This window comes from Lithobates pipiens, unplaced genomic scaffold (genome assembly GCF_037356315.1).
Source record: "Lithobates pipiens isolate NorthernLeopardFrog02 unplaced genomic scaffold, aLitPip1_a1.2 Scaffold_18, whole genome shotgun sequence".
In the NCBI taxonomy this organism is placed as follows: domain Eukaryota; kingdom Metazoa; phylum Chordata; class Amphibia; order Anura; family Ranidae; genus Lithobates; species Lithobates pipiens.
Genome location: NW_027507758.1, coordinates 592,578,780 through 592,597,739, shown reverse-complemented (window position 1 = coordinate 592,597,739; position 18,960 = coordinate 592,578,780). Strand labels below are relative to the sequence as shown.

General features: G+C 44.2%; 1 protein-coding gene across 7 annotated transcripts in view; it reads left to right on the top strand.

The window, feature by feature from the left end:
- The window catches only part of LOC143989154 (fucolectin-like), a 47,210-nt gene extending 28,982 nt beyond the window's left edge, over positions 1 to 18,228 (top strand). For all 7 annotated transcript variants that reach the window (XM_077489181.1, XM_077489186.1, XM_077489185.1 and 4 more), the window contains 2 exons: positions 7,875 to 8,160; positions 14,936 to 18,228. In XM_077489181.1, the coding sequence (XP_077345307.1) occupies positions 7,875 to 8,160; positions 14,936 to 15,134 (485 nt within the window). In that variant the 3' untranslated portion in view covers positions 15,135 to 18,228. The remainder of the gene's footprint in view (positions 1 to 7,874; positions 8,161 to 14,935) is intronic.
- The last annotated feature ends 732 nt before the right edge of the window (positions 18,229 to 18,960 follow it).

Below are 18,960 nucleotides of genomic sequence, written 5' to 3'. Positions count from 1 at the left end.
AGTCTGAAAAAGACTGTTTGCCTGGAAGGCTAGGAGACTGCTCTTTGATAGAATAGATAACCCATTTTACAGGGTGAATGGAAACACTCCTTTATGCCGCGTACACACGATCGGAATTCTCATCAGAAAAAGCTCTGATGGTTTTCCCGACGGAATTCCAATGGAATTTCGCACAAGCTGTCTTGCCTACACAGGGTCACACCGAATTCCGATCGTTTATAAGGCGGTGAACTACAACATGTACGACGGGACTAGACAAAGGAGGTTCAGTAGCCAATAGCTTCTGTCTCGTAGTTGAATCTGCACATGTGTGATTTTTGGCGTGTCGGAATTGCATACACGCGATCGTAATTTCCGATAGAAAGTTTTTCCGTCTGGAAAATTGAGAACATGCTATCAATTTTTGGCTGGCGGAAATTCAGACAGCTAAATTCCGATGGAGCATACACACGGTCGCACTTTCCGATGAAAAGCTCTCATCGGTCTTTTTCCGGCCAGAATTCCGATCGTGTGTACACAGCATTAAAGTGACAATCTGTTAGGTGTCTTATCCTTGGCTGCTTGACCAAAGAAGTATTCATGCAGTCATGTCCATCCGCATTGCCCTCTTTGGAAACTCTGAAGAGGGCTGTTTCACCTGGTATGGCTAGGCGACTCATTGCCGGAACAGATAAACCTTTCAAAGGGTGAGCGGGAAATACTCCTTTAAATTGTATTGACAACGTGCTTATTGAATGTGACATCATTTTAGGTGTCATCCCTGGCTGCTTGAACCAGCTGGATACAGTCGTGCCCATCCACATCCTTCCTCTTTATAGAGTCTGAAGAGAGTTGTTTTGCCTGGGAAGGCTATGAAACTGCTCATTGCCATAACCTAAAAACCCCTTGGCAAGGTAAGTGGAAATAACTCCTTTTGAGTGTATTGGCCACTTGTGTAATGAATGTAACAACCTGTTCCGTATCTTCGTCCTCATCTCTGGTAGCTTGAACAAAGCAAGATCCAAACAGTCATGTTCCTCTGCATCTTCCTCTTTGGAGAGTCTGAAGAGGCTGTTTTGCCTGGGAAGGTTATGAGACTGCACATTGTTAGAACATATAACCCCTTCAGAGGGTGAGGGGAAACACTCTTTTGGAGTGTACTGTCCACTTATTTAATTAATGTGACATCATCCTCATCTCTGGTTGTTTTAACAAAGCAAGATTCATACACTCATGTTCATCCACATTTTCTTTTTTGAAAAGAGCTGTTTTGTTTGGGAAAGCTCTGAGACTGCTCATTGCCAAAATAGATAACGTTTTCACAGGGTTTTGCCTGCCAAAACAAAGCAACCCACAAAAATAATTAAATGCAGTATAAAAAAGTTTGCTTAGTAACAAACCCAAAAGGATAACTACTGCCAGATGAGGATGAAGCTTCCATCCACAGCCCTAATTTACCAGGTAGTTAATGAACCAAACCTTGTCCTGACAGGACTCAAGACATAATGAAAACATTTTGTTCAGAACAGTAAAAAAAAAAAAAAGTAGGAATTTGCAACAGAATTTGTTCTTCAATGCACACAAACCACCCAAGGGAAATGTAGACATCATAAAAGCATGCTTCTCACTTTTTTCTTGGGGGGGTGAAAAACTGAAGAGCACATAGACATTAAGAAGGATGTGTTACTGGTCTCAAAATATAAATTAACCACTTGCCGCCCGCCCTATAGGCAACTGACGGTGGCAAAGTGGTTGCATAATCCTGATCGAACGTCATATGACGTCATCAGGATTATGAGCCGCTGCACGCCCCCGGGGGCGCGCATCGCGGCGATCGTTGTTGCGGGGTGTCAGTTTGACACCCGTCAACTACGTTCTCGGTAAAGAGTCTCCTACGGAGACTCTTTACCACGTGATCAGCCGTGTCCAATCATGGCTGATCACAGTGTAAATAGGAAGAGCCAGTGATCGGCTTTTCCTCACTCGCGTCTGTCAGACGCGAGTAGAGGAGAGCCGATCGGCTGCTCCTCTGACAGGGGGGTCTGTGCTGATCGATTATCAGCACAGCCCCCCCGAGGATTCCCACACTGGAGCACCAGGGATGCCACCAGACCACCAGGGATGCCCAGCAAAAGGTAATCCTCCCTAGACCACCAGGGATGCCAGTCAGTGCCACAATGGATGCCAATCAGTGCCCATAATGGATGCCAATCAGTGCCCACAATGGGCATCACTGATTGGCATGCATTATTGTTTGGCACTGATTGGCATCCATTAGTACAATATAACATAATACAATGCCGCCTATGAGTGCCCACCTGTGCCGCCTATCAGTGCCCACCTGTGCCGCCTATCAGTGCCACCTATCAGTGCCCACCCATGCCCATCTGTGCCGCCTATCCATGCCCATCTGTGCTGCCCATCCAGGCCCATCCGTGCCAGCTATCAGTGCCAATTTGTGCCAGCTATCAGTGCCAATTTGTGCCACCTATCAGTGCCCATCTGTGTCGCCCATCAGTGCCACCCATCAGTGCCGCCTATCAGTGCCCATCAGTTCCACCTATCAGTGCCACATATCAGTGTCCATCAATGCCACCTCATCGGTGCCACTTCATTGGTGCCACATAATTGGTGCCACATAATTGGTGCCCATCAGTGCCGCCTTATCAGTGCCCATCAGTGTAGCCCCATCAGTGCCCATCAGTGAAGGAGAAAACGTACTTATTTACAAAGTTTTGAAACTGAAACAAAAAAAACATATTTTTTTTTCAAAATTTTCTGTATTTTTTGATTTGTAGCGCAAAAAATAAAAACCGTAGAGGTGATCAAATACCACCAAAAGAAAGCTCTATTTGTGGGGAAAAAATGATAAAAATGTCATTTGGGTAGAGTGTAGCATGACCGCGCAATTGTCATTCAAAGTGCGACAGCACTGAAAGCTCAAACTTGGTCTGGGCAGGAAGGTGTTTGTATGGTGCCCTGTATTGAAGTGGTTAAGAGAGCCGGTGATTGTAGACGCGATGAGGTAATGTGATCAGCTCGGCGGGAACTGCAAAGAATTACACAAACAGTATTAGATATGACCACTCATCTTCATGGCTTGAAGTAGTTTCACTTTTACATAGCAATACATATATTACATTTTTATAGTCACATGTTTATAACCGTTAACATAATATAATACAGATTGTGACTGAAATACTTTAAAACATAGTTACAACAATGAACATTATTATATTTTAATAAACAAAATTTTTCCTTTTATTCAGTATTATAGATAATTATCTTTATCTCTCTGGAACACTTTTGCTGTGCAATAATAATAATACTGGCATTGTATTGCTATAAATACAGATATTATTCTTTCAGTAGTTCTCTTTTTTGACCACTAGATGGTGCACATTGCATGTCTGTATGAAGTAATGCTTAAGCTTTCCAGTACAATAGTTTTTTTTTTACCCATTTAATATTGTTTTTTCAACATGTGCTTTCTAATTTTATGTAACTTTGCATAAACCAGGTTTAAATATACCTATGTATAACAGTTTAGTGCTTACAATAAACATTTGTTCTGACTAATACAGTATTTTTATGCTTTTGTGCCCTTTTCACTGTTCCTCACACATTCTGTTCTGAACTTCTAATTACAGCAAAACTATTGCATAAAATCTGCTGAAACTTTTCCTGCATCTGCTCAAGATGTTTAGGAATCTATCTATCACAGTTTAACATGGATTAGAAACTATTTAAAGTACATACCTGCAAAGAATTACACAAACAGTATCAAATATGACCACTCATCTTTATGGCTTGAAGTAGTTTCATTTCAGTCACATGGTACGTGGTCTTATATAGACTCTGCTTGTGTACCTTCTCTGCCTCTGCTATCTACTGGATGTTGATAGAATAGCAGGATGGTATTTATTTGCTTAGAAATAAAAAGAAATAAATATGTACTTTGGGGTGTCTGTTTTGTCTTTTATGTGACCATATAAACCCCAGTCCACCACAGATGTCCTATACTTCAACAGGCAATAGCGGGCTACATTATAGATAAATGGAACTGGCACCAATAATGAAACAAAAGGGAAAGAAGGATTGCTACACCTGAAATTAGTGAAGACTATTAAGGAATGAATACTGTGATAAAGGGCGCTCCCAATACAATCATTTAAAAATACAAAAAGTGATTTATACAAATAGTATGTATGCATACAAACCATGTATAAACGTATATTAGTGAATGACTTTATATGTGTGCACAAATACTTCAAAGAAAGATATTATATTAATATATTTATGATTGCTAAAACAAATATATCATAAAAAGTTCAAAACAGTTCCAAAATTCTTTAGAGATGATTCCACTCCAACACCATGTGAGAAATTAAATCAGTGTTCCAAATAATAATTGTGACTTTTCACCCAAAGTGACAACAAATTGCACTCACTAGATGGTCCTGGCCAGCAAGTGGCCATAACACATGAAGTACCTCCTTGAATCCTGGAAACCATTCAACGATCTTTTTCCAATCAATCGTTCACATGTATGGTGAACTTGGTCGAATGAGCTCGGGAACAGCCAGATCAAATCTTTATTATCTATCCTCCGCTCCAATCTCCTACATCTGAAAATCAAGCTCCACCAAAAAGAGCCAGGGAAGGCAAATATAGTGTAGTATCATTTGTTTATTTTTAAAAAATTATCACTTACAATATTTCCAGCAGGGGAATGCATCAGTATATCAAAAATACCTAGTGTGGTGGAAGTCCATTCAGACAGGCTACCTGACTAGCAGCATATGCTATGCATTAGGAAGCCCCCCCAGCATAAGTGACGTAAAGTGCATGTCAGACCTAGCTTCTATGCATTTCGAATTCCAGCATGCATCATCAAGAAGTGCTGCACTCCACGGAAACTGCCTTACTAAAACTCATTAACGATTTACTAACTGCTAAAACTAAAAGTACTCCATACTCCTACTACTTGACCTCTCTGCAGCCTTTGATACTGTTGACCACCCGCTCCTTCCCAGCAAACTACAGTCCCTCAGCCTCCAAGATTCTGCTCTATTCTGGTTCTCTGCCTACCTATCACAGCGCTTCTTCAGTGTCACCTACAACTCTGTCTCCTCCTCTCCATTGCCCCTTTCTGTGGGGGTCGCCCAAGGCTCTGTTCTTGGACCCCTTCTCTTCTCTATCTACACCTCCTCTCTTGGTCACTTTCAATACCACTTATATGATGATGACAGGCAAATCTATCTGTTTACTCCTCACCTCACTCATTCAGTCTCCTCTCCATTACTAACTAGACATGTGCGATTAGTTTCGTATGAATCCGAAAGGATCCAAAATACCAATTGCCATGCGTCCGAATTTTGTACGAAATACGTACTTTTGTTTACCAATTTCTGATCAGTCGTCGTCGAGGACTCATTATGCTTATTATGAGGGGCTCCCACCATCCCTGTGCTATGCTGACTTTCTCCTGGGGCTGTACCCCTGCTGTGCTCATTATGAGGGGCTTCCACCATGCCTGTGCTGTGCTGACATACCGAGCACAGCAGGGGATAAAAACCAAACTTCCATCAGCATCGACTGTCATATTGAGGTATATATATTTTTGCCTTTAAATTCATCGTAAAGAACGTTCGTACAAGTTAACAAACCTAACGACAATTTGTATTTCGTACAAATTGAAATTGAATTTCGGACACGAATTACCAAGTACGAATTAATTCTAATATGAACCGTAACAGAACGAAACAAAACAAATATATTGACGGTTCCCATGTCTATTACTAACTGACATATCAGCATGGATGTCACACCACTTCCTTAAACTAAATCTCTCTAAAACTGAGCTAATAATATCCCCCCCCCCCCCGACTTTTCCATCAAAATCAACAATGCAACTATCAATCCCTCCGCTCACACCAGGGTACTAGGTGTAATCCTAGACTATGATTTGTCATTTCAGCCTCAAGTCCAATCGTTGTCAAAAGTTTGTAGAATTCACCTCTGTAACATCTCTGAAATTTGCCCCTTTTTAACAAATGAAACCACCAAGCTCCTCATTCACCCCCTTGTTATCTCTCACCTTGACTATTGCAACTCCCTTCTCATTGGGCTGCCTCTCCATAGGCTATCCCCTCTTCAAGAGGAGCTGCACCTTAAAAAAAAAAAAAATTGAAAGTCAGCAGCTACAAATACTGCAGCTGCTGACTCTTAATAAATGAACACTTACCTGTCCCAGGGTCCAGCGATGTTGGCAGAAGATGACAAGCAATCACTCGTCTCTTGGCTGCCCCCGCCGCCATCCTCTGTCAGGGAATTGGGAAGCGAAGCATTGCGGCTTCACTGCCGGTTCCCTACTGTGCGTCTCCACTGGTCTCCGCTGTGTCCTGGGAACTGTGTGTTTCCAAGAACACAACGGGGGGCTAGCTTGTCCCAGAAATGGGTGCAGATACCTGGATTATACAGGTATCTGCACCCCCCTCCCCCCTGAAAGGTGCCAATTGTGGCACCAGAGGCGGGGAGGGCTCCGATGAGTGGGCCTTCCACTTTAGGGAATGCTGCTGCCAGACTTTTCCACCTTACCAATCGCTCAGTGTCTGCCAATCCTCTCCTCCAATCCCTACACTGTCTCCCAATCACCCAGCAAATTAAATTCAAAATACTAACCACAACGTACAAAGCCATTCACAACTCTGTCCCAAGCTACATCACCAATTTTGTCTCCAAATATCACCCAAATCGTCCTCTCCACTCTTCTCAAGACCTCCTACTCTCAAGCTCTCTCGTCTCCTCCTCCCATGCTTTTCTTCAGGATTTCTCCAGAGCCTCTCCCATCCTCTGGAACTCACAAACTCAACCTGTCCAGCTATCCCCTACTCTTGCTACCTTCAGGCAATCCTTGAAAACTCATCTCTTCAGGGAAGTATATCATGTCTCCAACTAATCTTTTACCACTTCCATCAGCTCATTCCCCACTGTTACAACCTTTTGTACCACCTGCCCCACCCTATTAGATTGTAAGCTCTTCTGAGCAGGGCCCTCTTAATTCTCTTGTATTTTATTGTATTATAACTGTATTTTCTCCTTTTTATATTGTAAAGCACTGCGTAAACTATTTTCGCTATATACATCCTGTATAATAATAATAATACCCTCTGTGGGGAGCTCAGGGTATGCACAGTTGTTGCAGGGAGCAAGGCACAACAATACAACAATACCTTGCAATGCAGCATTCATTTGGTACAAAGCATTTTGAAATTGAGCTCATTCAACCTCTGCCATCTGCCTGTAAACACCGACACAGTGTGGGTGTGCGTGCCTAGGAGAGACTCTGCTAACACCACTGCCCACTTCACATGGAACCCAGCGGACCCCAGACAAGGCTGTTAGCAATGATAAAAGCCACCCCAAGGACCAGCAGGGGGGCTCCCAGGATTATGGGCTATGTAGCTGAGACACCAGGGACTATGTCCATTCTAAACCCACATGCATGGATGGACGGCCAGCCCTTTAGACCGGCCAGTTAGAGGTGCACACCTGGGCCCTGCACATAGGAGGAAAAAAGAGTAACACAGAGACTGCAGGTGGGCTCAAACTTGAGTTATGGTCCTGGAAGCATAACAGGGGCAAGTCCTGTACCCAGCTGTGCTGACATGGAGCCGTCAGGAAAGGAATTATTGACTTTTAAAGCAGGTTGGTCCATACTTTAAATTATCAATCTTGCCTTTGTTTTACGGTTTAAATTCAACTTTTCAGATTTCCATATTATCTAAAAGTATGCACTGGATTTAAATAACAGTTACAAATGCTGTATTTTATTAATTGAAAAAACAAGGTTTGGCAAATATAATCTAATCTTATTCAATCTTCTCAACCAGACAAAAACGTGGCCCTTCAAGGCCGTGCAACTCAGTCTACAAATTATGAAACTTTAAGCACAGCAACAAATGTCATTGATGGAAATTTGGACTCAGAATATAAGCATGGTTCCTGTTTTTCCAGCAAAAGCCAACCGTCACCTTGGTGGAGGGTGGATTTATTGGTGAGCCATAAAATATCCCATATAATGATAACCAGTAGAGGAGACTGCTGTGCAGACTATCTAAATGGAGCAGAAATTCTTATTGGAGACTCTCTGGCCAATAATGGAAATAACAATTTGAGGTAAGTCATTCCTCTTCTCTCATTTCCCTTCTTTTCTCATTACCTCTCTTCTGCTATTCTCACAGTATACCAAGCCCTCTCCTGTTCTTTTCTTCTTTCCTGCTCCTCATATTCTTCTTCTTCTTTTTTCCTCTCCCATCATTCCTCTTATGTTTCACTCCTCTTATTCTGACTCCGATTGTTGTGAAGCGATTTATCCCTTGTGAGACCTCTATGCCTGGCCTGTATAAGATATAATCACTGAGGACAATCTTCATCAGATAGCTTGAACTCACCAAATACTGATGCCATACACAAAGGTGTTTTTATTCTGAACATCAGGTTACAGCAGATGACAGGATACAAACAGATGAATAGGTTGTGGTTAGGGATGAGCTTCGTGTTCGAGTCGAACGTACGTTCGACTCGAACATTGGCTGTTCGTCCGTTCGGCGAAGTCCGAACATTTTGGTCCGTTCGCGCCAAATTCGTGTGGCGCTCACGGCCCACAATGCACTGCGATGGCGCAGTGCATTGCTGGCTCATGATTGGCCAAGCATGCACTGTGACCCCGCATGCTTGGCCAATCGCAGCGCCAGCAGCGAGGAGAGCCATGATTGGCCACAGGCAGGATGCCTGTGGCCAATCATAGCTCAGGCTGTGTAGTGCACGCCCCACACTATATAAGGCCGCCAGCGCGGCGGCCTTGTGTAGTGTGTTGGCGTCTGAAGCAGTGGGTGTTCTGTGTACCTTCAACACAGTACACACCGATCGTTTTCGGCCGATTTTCGATCTTGCTGTTGTGTAGTGGTTATTGTCTGCGTGCCCTGACCGCAGTATACACCGCTATATTCACCTCACCTATATAGCTAGTGATCTATCTTTTATAATAGAGCTTGCAGTCAGTAGTGTTAGGAGATGCTGTCTGCGTGCTCTGTACCCAGTACATACCGCTATATCCACCTAGATAGCTGTTCTCTATTTGAGCCCACTTGCCATCTGCAGGAGTTATTGGAAGTTGTGTGTGCCTCCAGCACAGCACAGTATACATCTGTATATACCCCTTTATCTCTGGTGTTCTATAATAAAGGCATCTGCAGCAGTTAGTGGGTGTTCTGTGTACCTTCAACACAGTACACACCGATCGTTTTCGGACGATTTTCGATCTTGCTGTTGTGTAGTGGTTGTTGTCTGCGTGCCCTGACCGCAGTATACACCGCTATATTCACCTCACCTATATAGCTAGTGATCTATCTTTTATAATAGAGCTTGCAGTCAGTAGTGTTAGGAGATAGTGCGTGCTGTCTGCGTGCTCTGTACCCAGTACATACCGCTATATCCACCTACATAGCTGTTCTCTATTTGAGCCCACTTGCCATCTGCAGGAGTTATTGGAAGTTGTGTGTGCCTCCAGCACAGCACAGTATACATCTGTATATACCCCTTTATCTCTGGTGTTCTATAATAAAGGCATCTGCAGGAGTTAGTGGGTGTTGTGTGCCTCTAGCACAATATACACTACCCAACTGCTTTTTTACCCAACTCCCTTCAGGCCATTACCATGTCTGGAAGGCCAGCAAGGAGAGGCAGACAGGCGCAAGCCGATAAAAGAGGGCAAGCAGGCTCTGTGTCTAGAGACAACAGTGCTGGTCGTGGACGCGGTGCATTGTCATCAGCACGTGGCCATGGGACACGCTTGTCCTTCTTTTCGGCAGCTGGACATGTTGAACCGCAACATACAAACGACTTGGTAGAGTTAATGACCAAGCCCTCTTCATCCTCCTCATCCTCTCTCACCCAGTCTCAGGGTAGTAGCAAAGCAGCTGCCAACGCATCGTCTTCCCTCCTCTCAATGTCATCATCAGTGACTCCTTCCCTAGACCCACCACGTCCTCCTGAGGAGTCTCCTGAACTCTTTGAGCACAGTGTTGGGTACATGCTCCAGGAGGATGCCCAGTGTTTTGTGGGCTCTGATGATGACACTCAGCTAGAGGAAGGACGTAGCGTGAGCGCAGAGAGGGGATGCTCAAGAAGGACAGCAATCTGGCAGTCATGTTCCACAAGCTGCAGCATACTGCCAGGTTTGCTACAGCGATGAAGAGGGAGGGGATGATGAGGGCACTGACTCCACGTGGGTGCCTGGAAGGAGAGAGGAGGAGGAGGAGGAGGAGGCACATGTCCAACGAGGCAGGATGCCCTCCGGGGGCCAGCTTAGGGGCAGCACACCGACTGAATCACACCGCAGAGCTCCGCCTGTGCAGAGCGCTGCCTCTGCGCATTATTCTAAAAGTTCTTTGGTGTGGGCTTTTTTTGAGACGAGTGCATCAGATCGCACCGCTGCTATTTGCAACATATGTCTCAAGCGTATCTCACGTGGCCAAAAGATCAGCCGCTTGGGCACCACATGCTTGACCAGACATATGTTGACCTGCCATGCAGCTCGTTGGCAAGCGTACCTCAAAGACCCACACCAAAGAACAAAGCGGACCTCTCCTTGCTCCTCATCAGCTGGCATCTCCAACCCCACTAGACCTTCAGTTCTCTCTGAAACCTGCTCTGAGAGGAATGAAGGTGTAGAATTAGGTGTGTCACAGCCAAGTGCTCCTGGGAACTCTGCTAGCGGTACACCCACGTCCGATTATAGCAGGCAAATGTCCCTGCCCCAGCTGCTGGACTGGCGAAAGAAGTTCACTCCCAGCCATCCACATGCCTCAGCTAACCTACGCTGCATGGCCTCCCTGATCCTGCAAAGCCTGCAGAAGGATCCTCGTATTCTTCGGATCAAGGAGAGGGACCATTACTGGCTGGCCACTCTCCTTGATCCACGGTACAAGGGTAAGGTTGCCGACCTTATCTTGCCATCGCAGAGGGAGCAGAGGATGAGACATCTCCAGGAGGCCTTGCAGAAAGGTCTGTGCAACGCGTTCCCAGAGACTGGGAGGTTACAAACTCCTGGTCCTGGACAACGTGTTGCTGAGGCATCGGTCAGAAGGAGTGGTGGAGAAGGTGGCCGTCTGACTGATGCTTTCAGACAATTTTTTAGTCCGCAGCCCCAAGGTATGATCGGTTCCAGCACCCATCGCCAGCGTCTGATTTACATGGTGCAGGAATACCTAGGGGCAAGGTCAGACTTGGACACCTTTCCCACCGAAAATCCTCTGGCTTACTGGGTCTTGAGGATGGATCACTGGCCAGAGCTTGCACAGTATGCAATTGAGCTACTGGCCTGTCCTGCATCCAGCGTTCTTTCGGAACGCACCTTCAGTGCTGCTGGTGGCTTTGTTACCGATCACAGGGTGCGCCTGTCCACCGAATCAGTTGATCGACTGACCTTCATCAAAATGAATCAGTCTTGGATCACCCACAGCTACCAAGCACCTGAAGCTGATGTAACAGAATCATTTTTTTTGAAATATCACATCCTTCAAGACTGCCTATGCTGATGCTAAGTGACGGTCCTGTTATGTTGATTATCTATCCTCTTCCTCCTCCGCTGATATGTTGGAAGAACATTTCTGGTTCTGGTTGATGCCATCAGCCCAATTTTTCTGCCCCTGTTTAACAGGGGCGTTTAAGTACAATTTTTGATGCAATGCTTTACAGCAGGGCTAATTCCTGCAATCAAACAAGAGTATATGGGAGAGGTTGCAGTGTGGTGGCACCAGCACCAGTGCCTAAGGCCCAATTTTTCTGCCCCTGTTTAACAGGGGCGTTTAATTACAATTTTTGATGCAATGCTTTGCAGCAGGGCTAATTCCTGCAATAAAACTAGAGTATATGGCAGAGGTTGCAGTGTGGTGGCACCAACACCAGTGCCTAAGGCCCAATTTTTCTGCCCCTGTTTAACAGGGGCGTTTAATTACAATTTTTGATGCAATGCTTTGCAGCAGGGCTAATTCCTGCAATAAAACTAGAGAAAATGGCAGAGGTTGCAGTGTGGTGGCACCAGCACCAGTGCCTAAGGCCCAATTTTTCTGCCCCTGTTTAACAGGGGCGTTTAATTACAATTTTTGATGCAATGCTTTGCAGCAGGGCTAATTCCTGCAATAAAACTAGAGTATATGGCAGAGGTTGCAGTGTGGCGGCACCAGCACCAGTGCCTAAGGCCCAATTTTTCTGCCCCTGTTTAACAGGGGCGTTTAATTACAATTTTTGATGCAATGCTTTGCAGCAGGGCTAATTCCTGCAATAAAACTAGAGTATATGGCAGAGGTTGCAGTGTGGTGGCACCAGCACCAGTGCCTAAGGCCCAATTTTTCTGCCCCTGTTTAACAGGGGCGTTTAAATACAATTTTTGATGCAATGCTTTGCAGCAGGGCTAATTCCTGCAATAAAACTAGAGTATATGGGAGAGGTTGCAGTGTGGTGGCACCAGCAGCAGTGCCTAAGGCCAAATTTTTCTGCCCCTGTTTAACAGGGACATGTAATTACAATTCTTGATATAATATTTCACAGGAGGGCCCCTTCCTGTGCCCACCCAGAGTAACGGTGAGGACTTATAGTGTTGTGGCACCAGCACCACAACCACCAAAGGTCAATTTTTCTACCACTGTTCAACAATGGCATGTAATTACAATTCTTGATATAATCGTTCACAGCAGGGCGCTCCAGCGCCCACCAAGAGTCACTTTGAGGGCTTACAATTTGTGGCAAAACCAACACCTTGTTCTGCCATTTCTGCAGAGCATATAGGGCAGGCCCCTACTTTCAAACATCCAATTTACAAACATCTCCTACTTGCAAACGGAAGGAGACAACAGCAAGTGAGATGAAAAAAGATGGACGACAAAACAAATTATACAGGGGTGATAACCCTTCCCTATGTTTTCCAAAAAGCTTAAAAATCGTTTTTTTGACTGGAGCTACACTTTAAAAATGTACCAGTTGAAAATTACAAACAGATTCAACTTAACACAACAAACCTACACAGTCCCTGTCTTGTTTGCACCGCCTGTATACTGCTGTTCTGAGTATATAGGGCCTGGGGGTCACACGCATTTCCTTTTTTTAATATGGGTATGGGGTTCCCCTTAATATGCGTACAAGACCTAAAGGGGCTGGTAATGGGCAGGGAGGGCTACCCATGCCATTTTTCTCAATGATTTTCAACCATATTTCAGGAACCAGATATAACATTAAAACCGCAAGCAGTTTTAAATGGTGTTATTTCCGTTTAATGTCATTTTGTGCAGGGACTGTTCTAAACACGGGAAACACGTGGCACTTCACAGGCATACTACAGACACCCCCCAGGCACCATATTTAAAGGAATATTTCACTTTTTTTTTCACTTTAATCGTCATTAAAATCAGTGCTCCCGCCAAAACGGACATTTTTAAAAACATTTTAGGCATTGACCCATGTCCCCTGGGGCAGGAGCCAGGTCCCCAAACCCTTTTTAGGACAGTATCTTGCATATTAGCCGTTAAAATTAGCACTTTTCATTTCGAACGTTCGAGTCCCAATGGGGTTCTAAAGTTCGTTCGGGGGGTGTTCGGCTCATCCCTAGTTGTGGTATTTATGCAGTCAAAAGATGATATTGTCGGTAGCTTACAATGCAGAATACATGTCCCCTGCTACATGTGGCTTGTAAGCTGTATCCATCACACAGGAAGTACAAAAACACAGGAAGAAGGGTGGAGCATTACATATAAAGGAAGTGTGTCATAACATCAGGGAAAAAGAACATAAGAAAACAAGTGCATTACAACAAAAGATCACTAGATGGCAGCATGTGGACTAAATGTAAATGTCCATAGAAAATGGTTAGGAAAACAATCTATATAAATTCTGTGCCCTGTTGGGGCAGCACACCTCTCATGTTGCCCTCTTCTCTCACATTCCTTATCCCTAGAATTCTCTTTTTTTTCCTTTCCGGTTGTATTCTTTCTTTTTTTCCTTTCCCCTAATACTCGTTTCTACTCATATTCTTTCTATTTTTTCTTTTTCTTTCATATTCTCCCCTTTTCATCTCCTCTCTTCTTATATTCTCTTCTTTCAAATTATCTTCTCATTTCCTCTCCTCTCATATGCTTCCCACTTCTTCTCCCTTTTATAGTCCCCTGTTCTTTAATACTGCAATATCCTCTCTATTGCATATCTTATATTGTCATCTCCTCTCTTTCTTTTCTCTTTTCCTCTCCCCTAATGTTCTCCTCACCTCTTTCTATTCAGCTCATATTCTCCTCTTCTTTTTACCACTTCTCCTATGTTATCCTCTTATAATCTCCTCTCATTTTTCTCTCCTCCTTATTATCCTATCCATTCATATTCTTTCTCCTTTTTTATCCTCTGATGTCTTCTCTTTAAGTCTCCTCTTATATTTCCTTTTCCCTCTCGTCTGTTCCTTTTTACCTCCCCTCTCATATTCCTCTCTTCTTCCATTTTCTTTTCTCCATTCATATTTTCTTCTTCTTCTTTTTTCTCCTCTTGTCTTTTGCTCTCATATTCTTTCTTCTTCTATTATATTCTTCTCCTTTTTCTCTCATATTGTCCTTTATTCCTCCATTTTAACATTCTCCTCTCTTCTTTTTTCCTATTCTCCTCCTTTTCCCCTCCTTTCTTCCTCTCCTCTCATTTACCATACTTCTCTCTCTCTCCACTTTTCTCTCCCCTTCTCCTCTACTTTCCTTATTTTCTTTCATAGTTTTCTTGCCCTTGTGCATCTCCACATTTAATAGCCTGAATTGTTTGCCCTGTTTCTTCATCTTCTTTTTTTTTTATATATATTTCCTATTATACATAATCTCCAAAATTCCACATTCTTTTTGTTTATGCGCTTTTTCTTTTGGCCTAGATGTGCTCAGATTACATCCATTCCACAGGGTGCCACTGAAACCTTCCACTGCTTCGATATGAAAGGCCGATATGTAAATGTCATCCTACCTGGAAAAACAGGATATATCACATTTTGTGAAATTGAGATCTACGGAGTACCTGTGATTAATGATGAATGCTGTGCCTGCGCAAAAATATGTTCCAATAATGACAATTAAGAATGATGTCACTGCTGAAAAATAAAACATAGTCTACATTGTGAACAATACAATATAGCAGATGCCAATTTGTAAAGTAATTCTTAAATCGTGGGCAGCCATATATAGAGGTCGAGAGAGACTGTACATCCGCCCTAGTGTGACACAGCCTTATTACGTTAATTCAATAAAAAGACTTTAAACAATACACTCACATTAAATAAAAAGGCACATCAATGTTATCTGGCTATTCTACTTGGTCCTGATTGTAACATCCGAGGGTCTCAGAACTTCTGCCTGGATGCTCGGATCCTAGCATACCCTAATGCGCATGGGATATGCACATCTGCTCGGTCCAGCCGGTGCCGCACATTCTCAGTGAACTAGCAACACCAGGGAGGTGAGGACAGGAGAGGCAGTTTGGGAACTTCTCTTCCTGAACAAGAACCCATCTCCTCTAGACCTCAAACTAGACCAAAAACTTTATACACCTTCCCAGTCACTTACTGGGTGTCCTCCCCCAGGGATTGGCTGGGACTACTTTCCAGAGGAGGACGCACATCAGACATTTGCCATGGTGACATGTTTAGGAGTTCTCAAGGTTAGAAGTCACCTTGACAATGGAGGCCACACCTCTGAAACGTGTCCGTCATGGCAACTGTCTGATGTGTGTTCTCTCCTGTCCTCCTCTAGAAAGTAGTGGGCTGGAAGAGTCAAATCTACAGCCTGAATATTTATGTGGTCCCAGCCAATCCCTGGTGGAGAACTTCCAGTAAGTGACTGGGAAAGTGCATACAATTTTGGTCTAGTTTGAGATCTAGAGGAGAAGGGTTCCTGTTTATTAGGAGAAGTTCCCAGGCTGAAGGACTTTTGCCCTTCTGGACAATAAAGCTGTGTTTTTTTTCTGCTCATCCAGGTCCCAGCTTTGGTTAGCTGGGGGGCCTATTCTACTGAACTTTGCTGGAACTGACTGATAGATTTATCTGGGACTATGATCTGAAGAGTTCACAGGAGACATACTGTATCTGTCTCACATTGTAAGGAGGCATCCACATATTCAGGAAAATTTGTGAGTACAGATCGGTGTGTGAGTGCCCAGGGACTGTGTGCTGCTGTTATCTCTCTTGCAGCAGTGTCAACTTGTGCTTAAAGAGGGATTCCGCCCAAAAAAAAAAATATTAAAAGCCAGCAGCTATAAATACTACAGCTGCTGACTTTTAATAAATGGACACTCACCTGTCCCGGGTTCCAGCGATGCCGGCAGCCGAGGCCGATCGACCGCTCGGGCCTCGGCTGCTGCCGCCGCCATTCGAAGTGAGGGAATCAGGAAGTAAAGCGAATCGGCTTCACTTCCCGGTTCCCTACTGAGCATGCGCGAGCCGCGCCGCGCAATAGGAGATCTCCGCGCTGTCACTGGGACCCGTGTGTGTCCCAGCAGACAGCGCGGCAGAGCAGGAAATGGCGTAGACTCCAGTGGGAGTCTATGCCCGGAAGTGGTTGAAAATACCTGTCTTTGACAGGTATCTCCACCCCCCTCCCCCCTGAAAGGTGTCAATTGTGACACCGGAGGGGGGGGGGTTCCGATCAGTGGAGGTTCCACTTTAGGGTGGAATCCCGCTTTAAAGTTGAGCTTTCTTATAGTGTTCCTGTCCAGTTCAGTCCATCATTTGCTGCTCCAAGGACTGTGCTAGGAGGCTTGAGAAAAGTGAGAAATGTCCTCAAGTTGTTATTCTTCTACACTGGGGTATCCCACAGTTACCCTGTACCTCATCCAAATTCAAGTTATAATAAAGCACCATAAAAGGATACCCCTGGACTCTTCATTGAATGAGAAGAGTGACTGGGACTGTGTGACTAACGGCTAATACACTAGCTTGGGAAAGAACCCTGGGACAACATAGCGGGCCTTTATGGGGTAAGCACTAAACTTGAGATCAGTTGACTGGTCTTGTAACATAAGGAAATTATTCCAGACGGCTGCACTAGCAATAATCCTTTTATTGAAGCTTCATATGACCAGTGGATGACAGATGGAGCAGGGGACAAACAGGTAGAAATGTTTTATGCAAATGTTAGCTAACATTTGCATGGGGAATGCATCTACTTCTTTGTTCCCTGCTCCAGCTGTCAACCACTGGTCATATGAAGCTTCAATAAAAGGATTATTGGAAGAGCAGCAGTCCAGAATCATTTCCTTATGTTATACAACATAAGAGCTGGGCTAGCACCTGGTTAGTACCTTCTGAAAATGTGCAACAGGGAGGGTTAGAAGGAAGCTATGGAGAAATTGTTTGCTGCTGCCACACTCATTTACCTTTCCAAACTCTCAGGCCGTGTACACACGGGCGGACTGTTCGCTCAACTTTGTCCACTGAACAGTGTTTCAGCGGACAGTCCGCTCGTGTGTGGGCTTCAGCGGACAGTTTCAGCGGACAGTCTGACGAACAAAGTTTTTCGGAATTTCCGTAAAACTGTCCGCTGAAACTTGGTTTGAGCGGACAGTCCGCTCGTGTGTAGGCTTGTTCGTCAAACTAAGTCTCGCGCATGCTCAGAAAGAATTTACACGCCGAAGGTTGCATTGCAGTGTATAGGACGTCGTTTTTCTAGTCCCGTCGTACGTGCCGTTCACGTCATCGCGCACGGTTTCAGCGGACTGTTCGTTCATTGTGTGTGGTCAAGTCCGCTCATGCTAATTTTGAGCGGACTGTTTGTCAAACTGTTTGACGAACAAAGTTGAGCGAACAGTCCGCCCGTGTGTACGCGGCCTCAGTGTCTGCCACCCCTCTCTGCCAATCCCTACATTAGTTCCCGATTGCCCAGAGAAAAAAAAGATTTAAAATATGTCTAATTTAAATGTTACAAAAATAAACTGTATTTATAACCAAGAAGTAAAAAATGTTCTTGAAAGATGAGATTGCAACGTGTATGTTCAGCATTAAGCTTTCCGCCATATAGTTTGATTATATAACCATTGTGTAAGATAAATCAATAACTATGCAGAGTACAAACCTAAGCAATATTTATATCCAGTCAGATGACGCTGTGCATTACAATGTGGATAGTATATCTAATAGAGATTGTATAATCAGATTGCATTAAATGTGAATTCTGTTTATTATACCTACCAAAAACATTTTTTCTGATCATTGCTTCATTCAACCTCATTCAAATCTTATCAATACACTGGATATGAGCCCACCCAACTTTAGATTCCATAAAATCTTAGTAGATTGTATGGTAATATTGTAGCATGTGTGGGCAGTTGATGGATACAATAGCAAAACTCAAATTTTAATCTAAGTCCAATACAAATTGTACTATAATTTAAAGGGTTAGTTCACCTTTAGCAAAAAATAAAAAAATGCCTATGCAGGTAAGAGCTGCCTGTGAATAAAAACAAACTGCACAGTTTTGATTAAAGCTTGATAATGCCCTTGCTATAGGTGTAGGCCATTTACATACCCCAGGAATCATGGCAGAAAAACTCCCAGAGATAGTATCCCTCCAACCTCCCTTGTTGCTAGGATGTTGCTAAGACACCCACATCTGTTACTGCTCTCCCCCCAACATCACAGGAGTGAGCTCTGAACCCCCCATCCATGTTTCATCACCTAACCCCTCCATTGCAGCATCGCTAAACTCTGAGCTTCTGCAACAGGAGGGAGAGAGCGCAATGCGAGGGGGTTTGAATCCACTCGCAGTACCTTTCAATGTCCTAGCAACGTGGCTGGATTTGATGATGCCATCTCTGGGAGTCTTTCAGACAGGTTTTGGGAGGTATGCAAATGGCCTACACCTATAGCAAGGTCATTATCCAAGTTTGGTCAAAGATGTGCAGTTTGTTTTT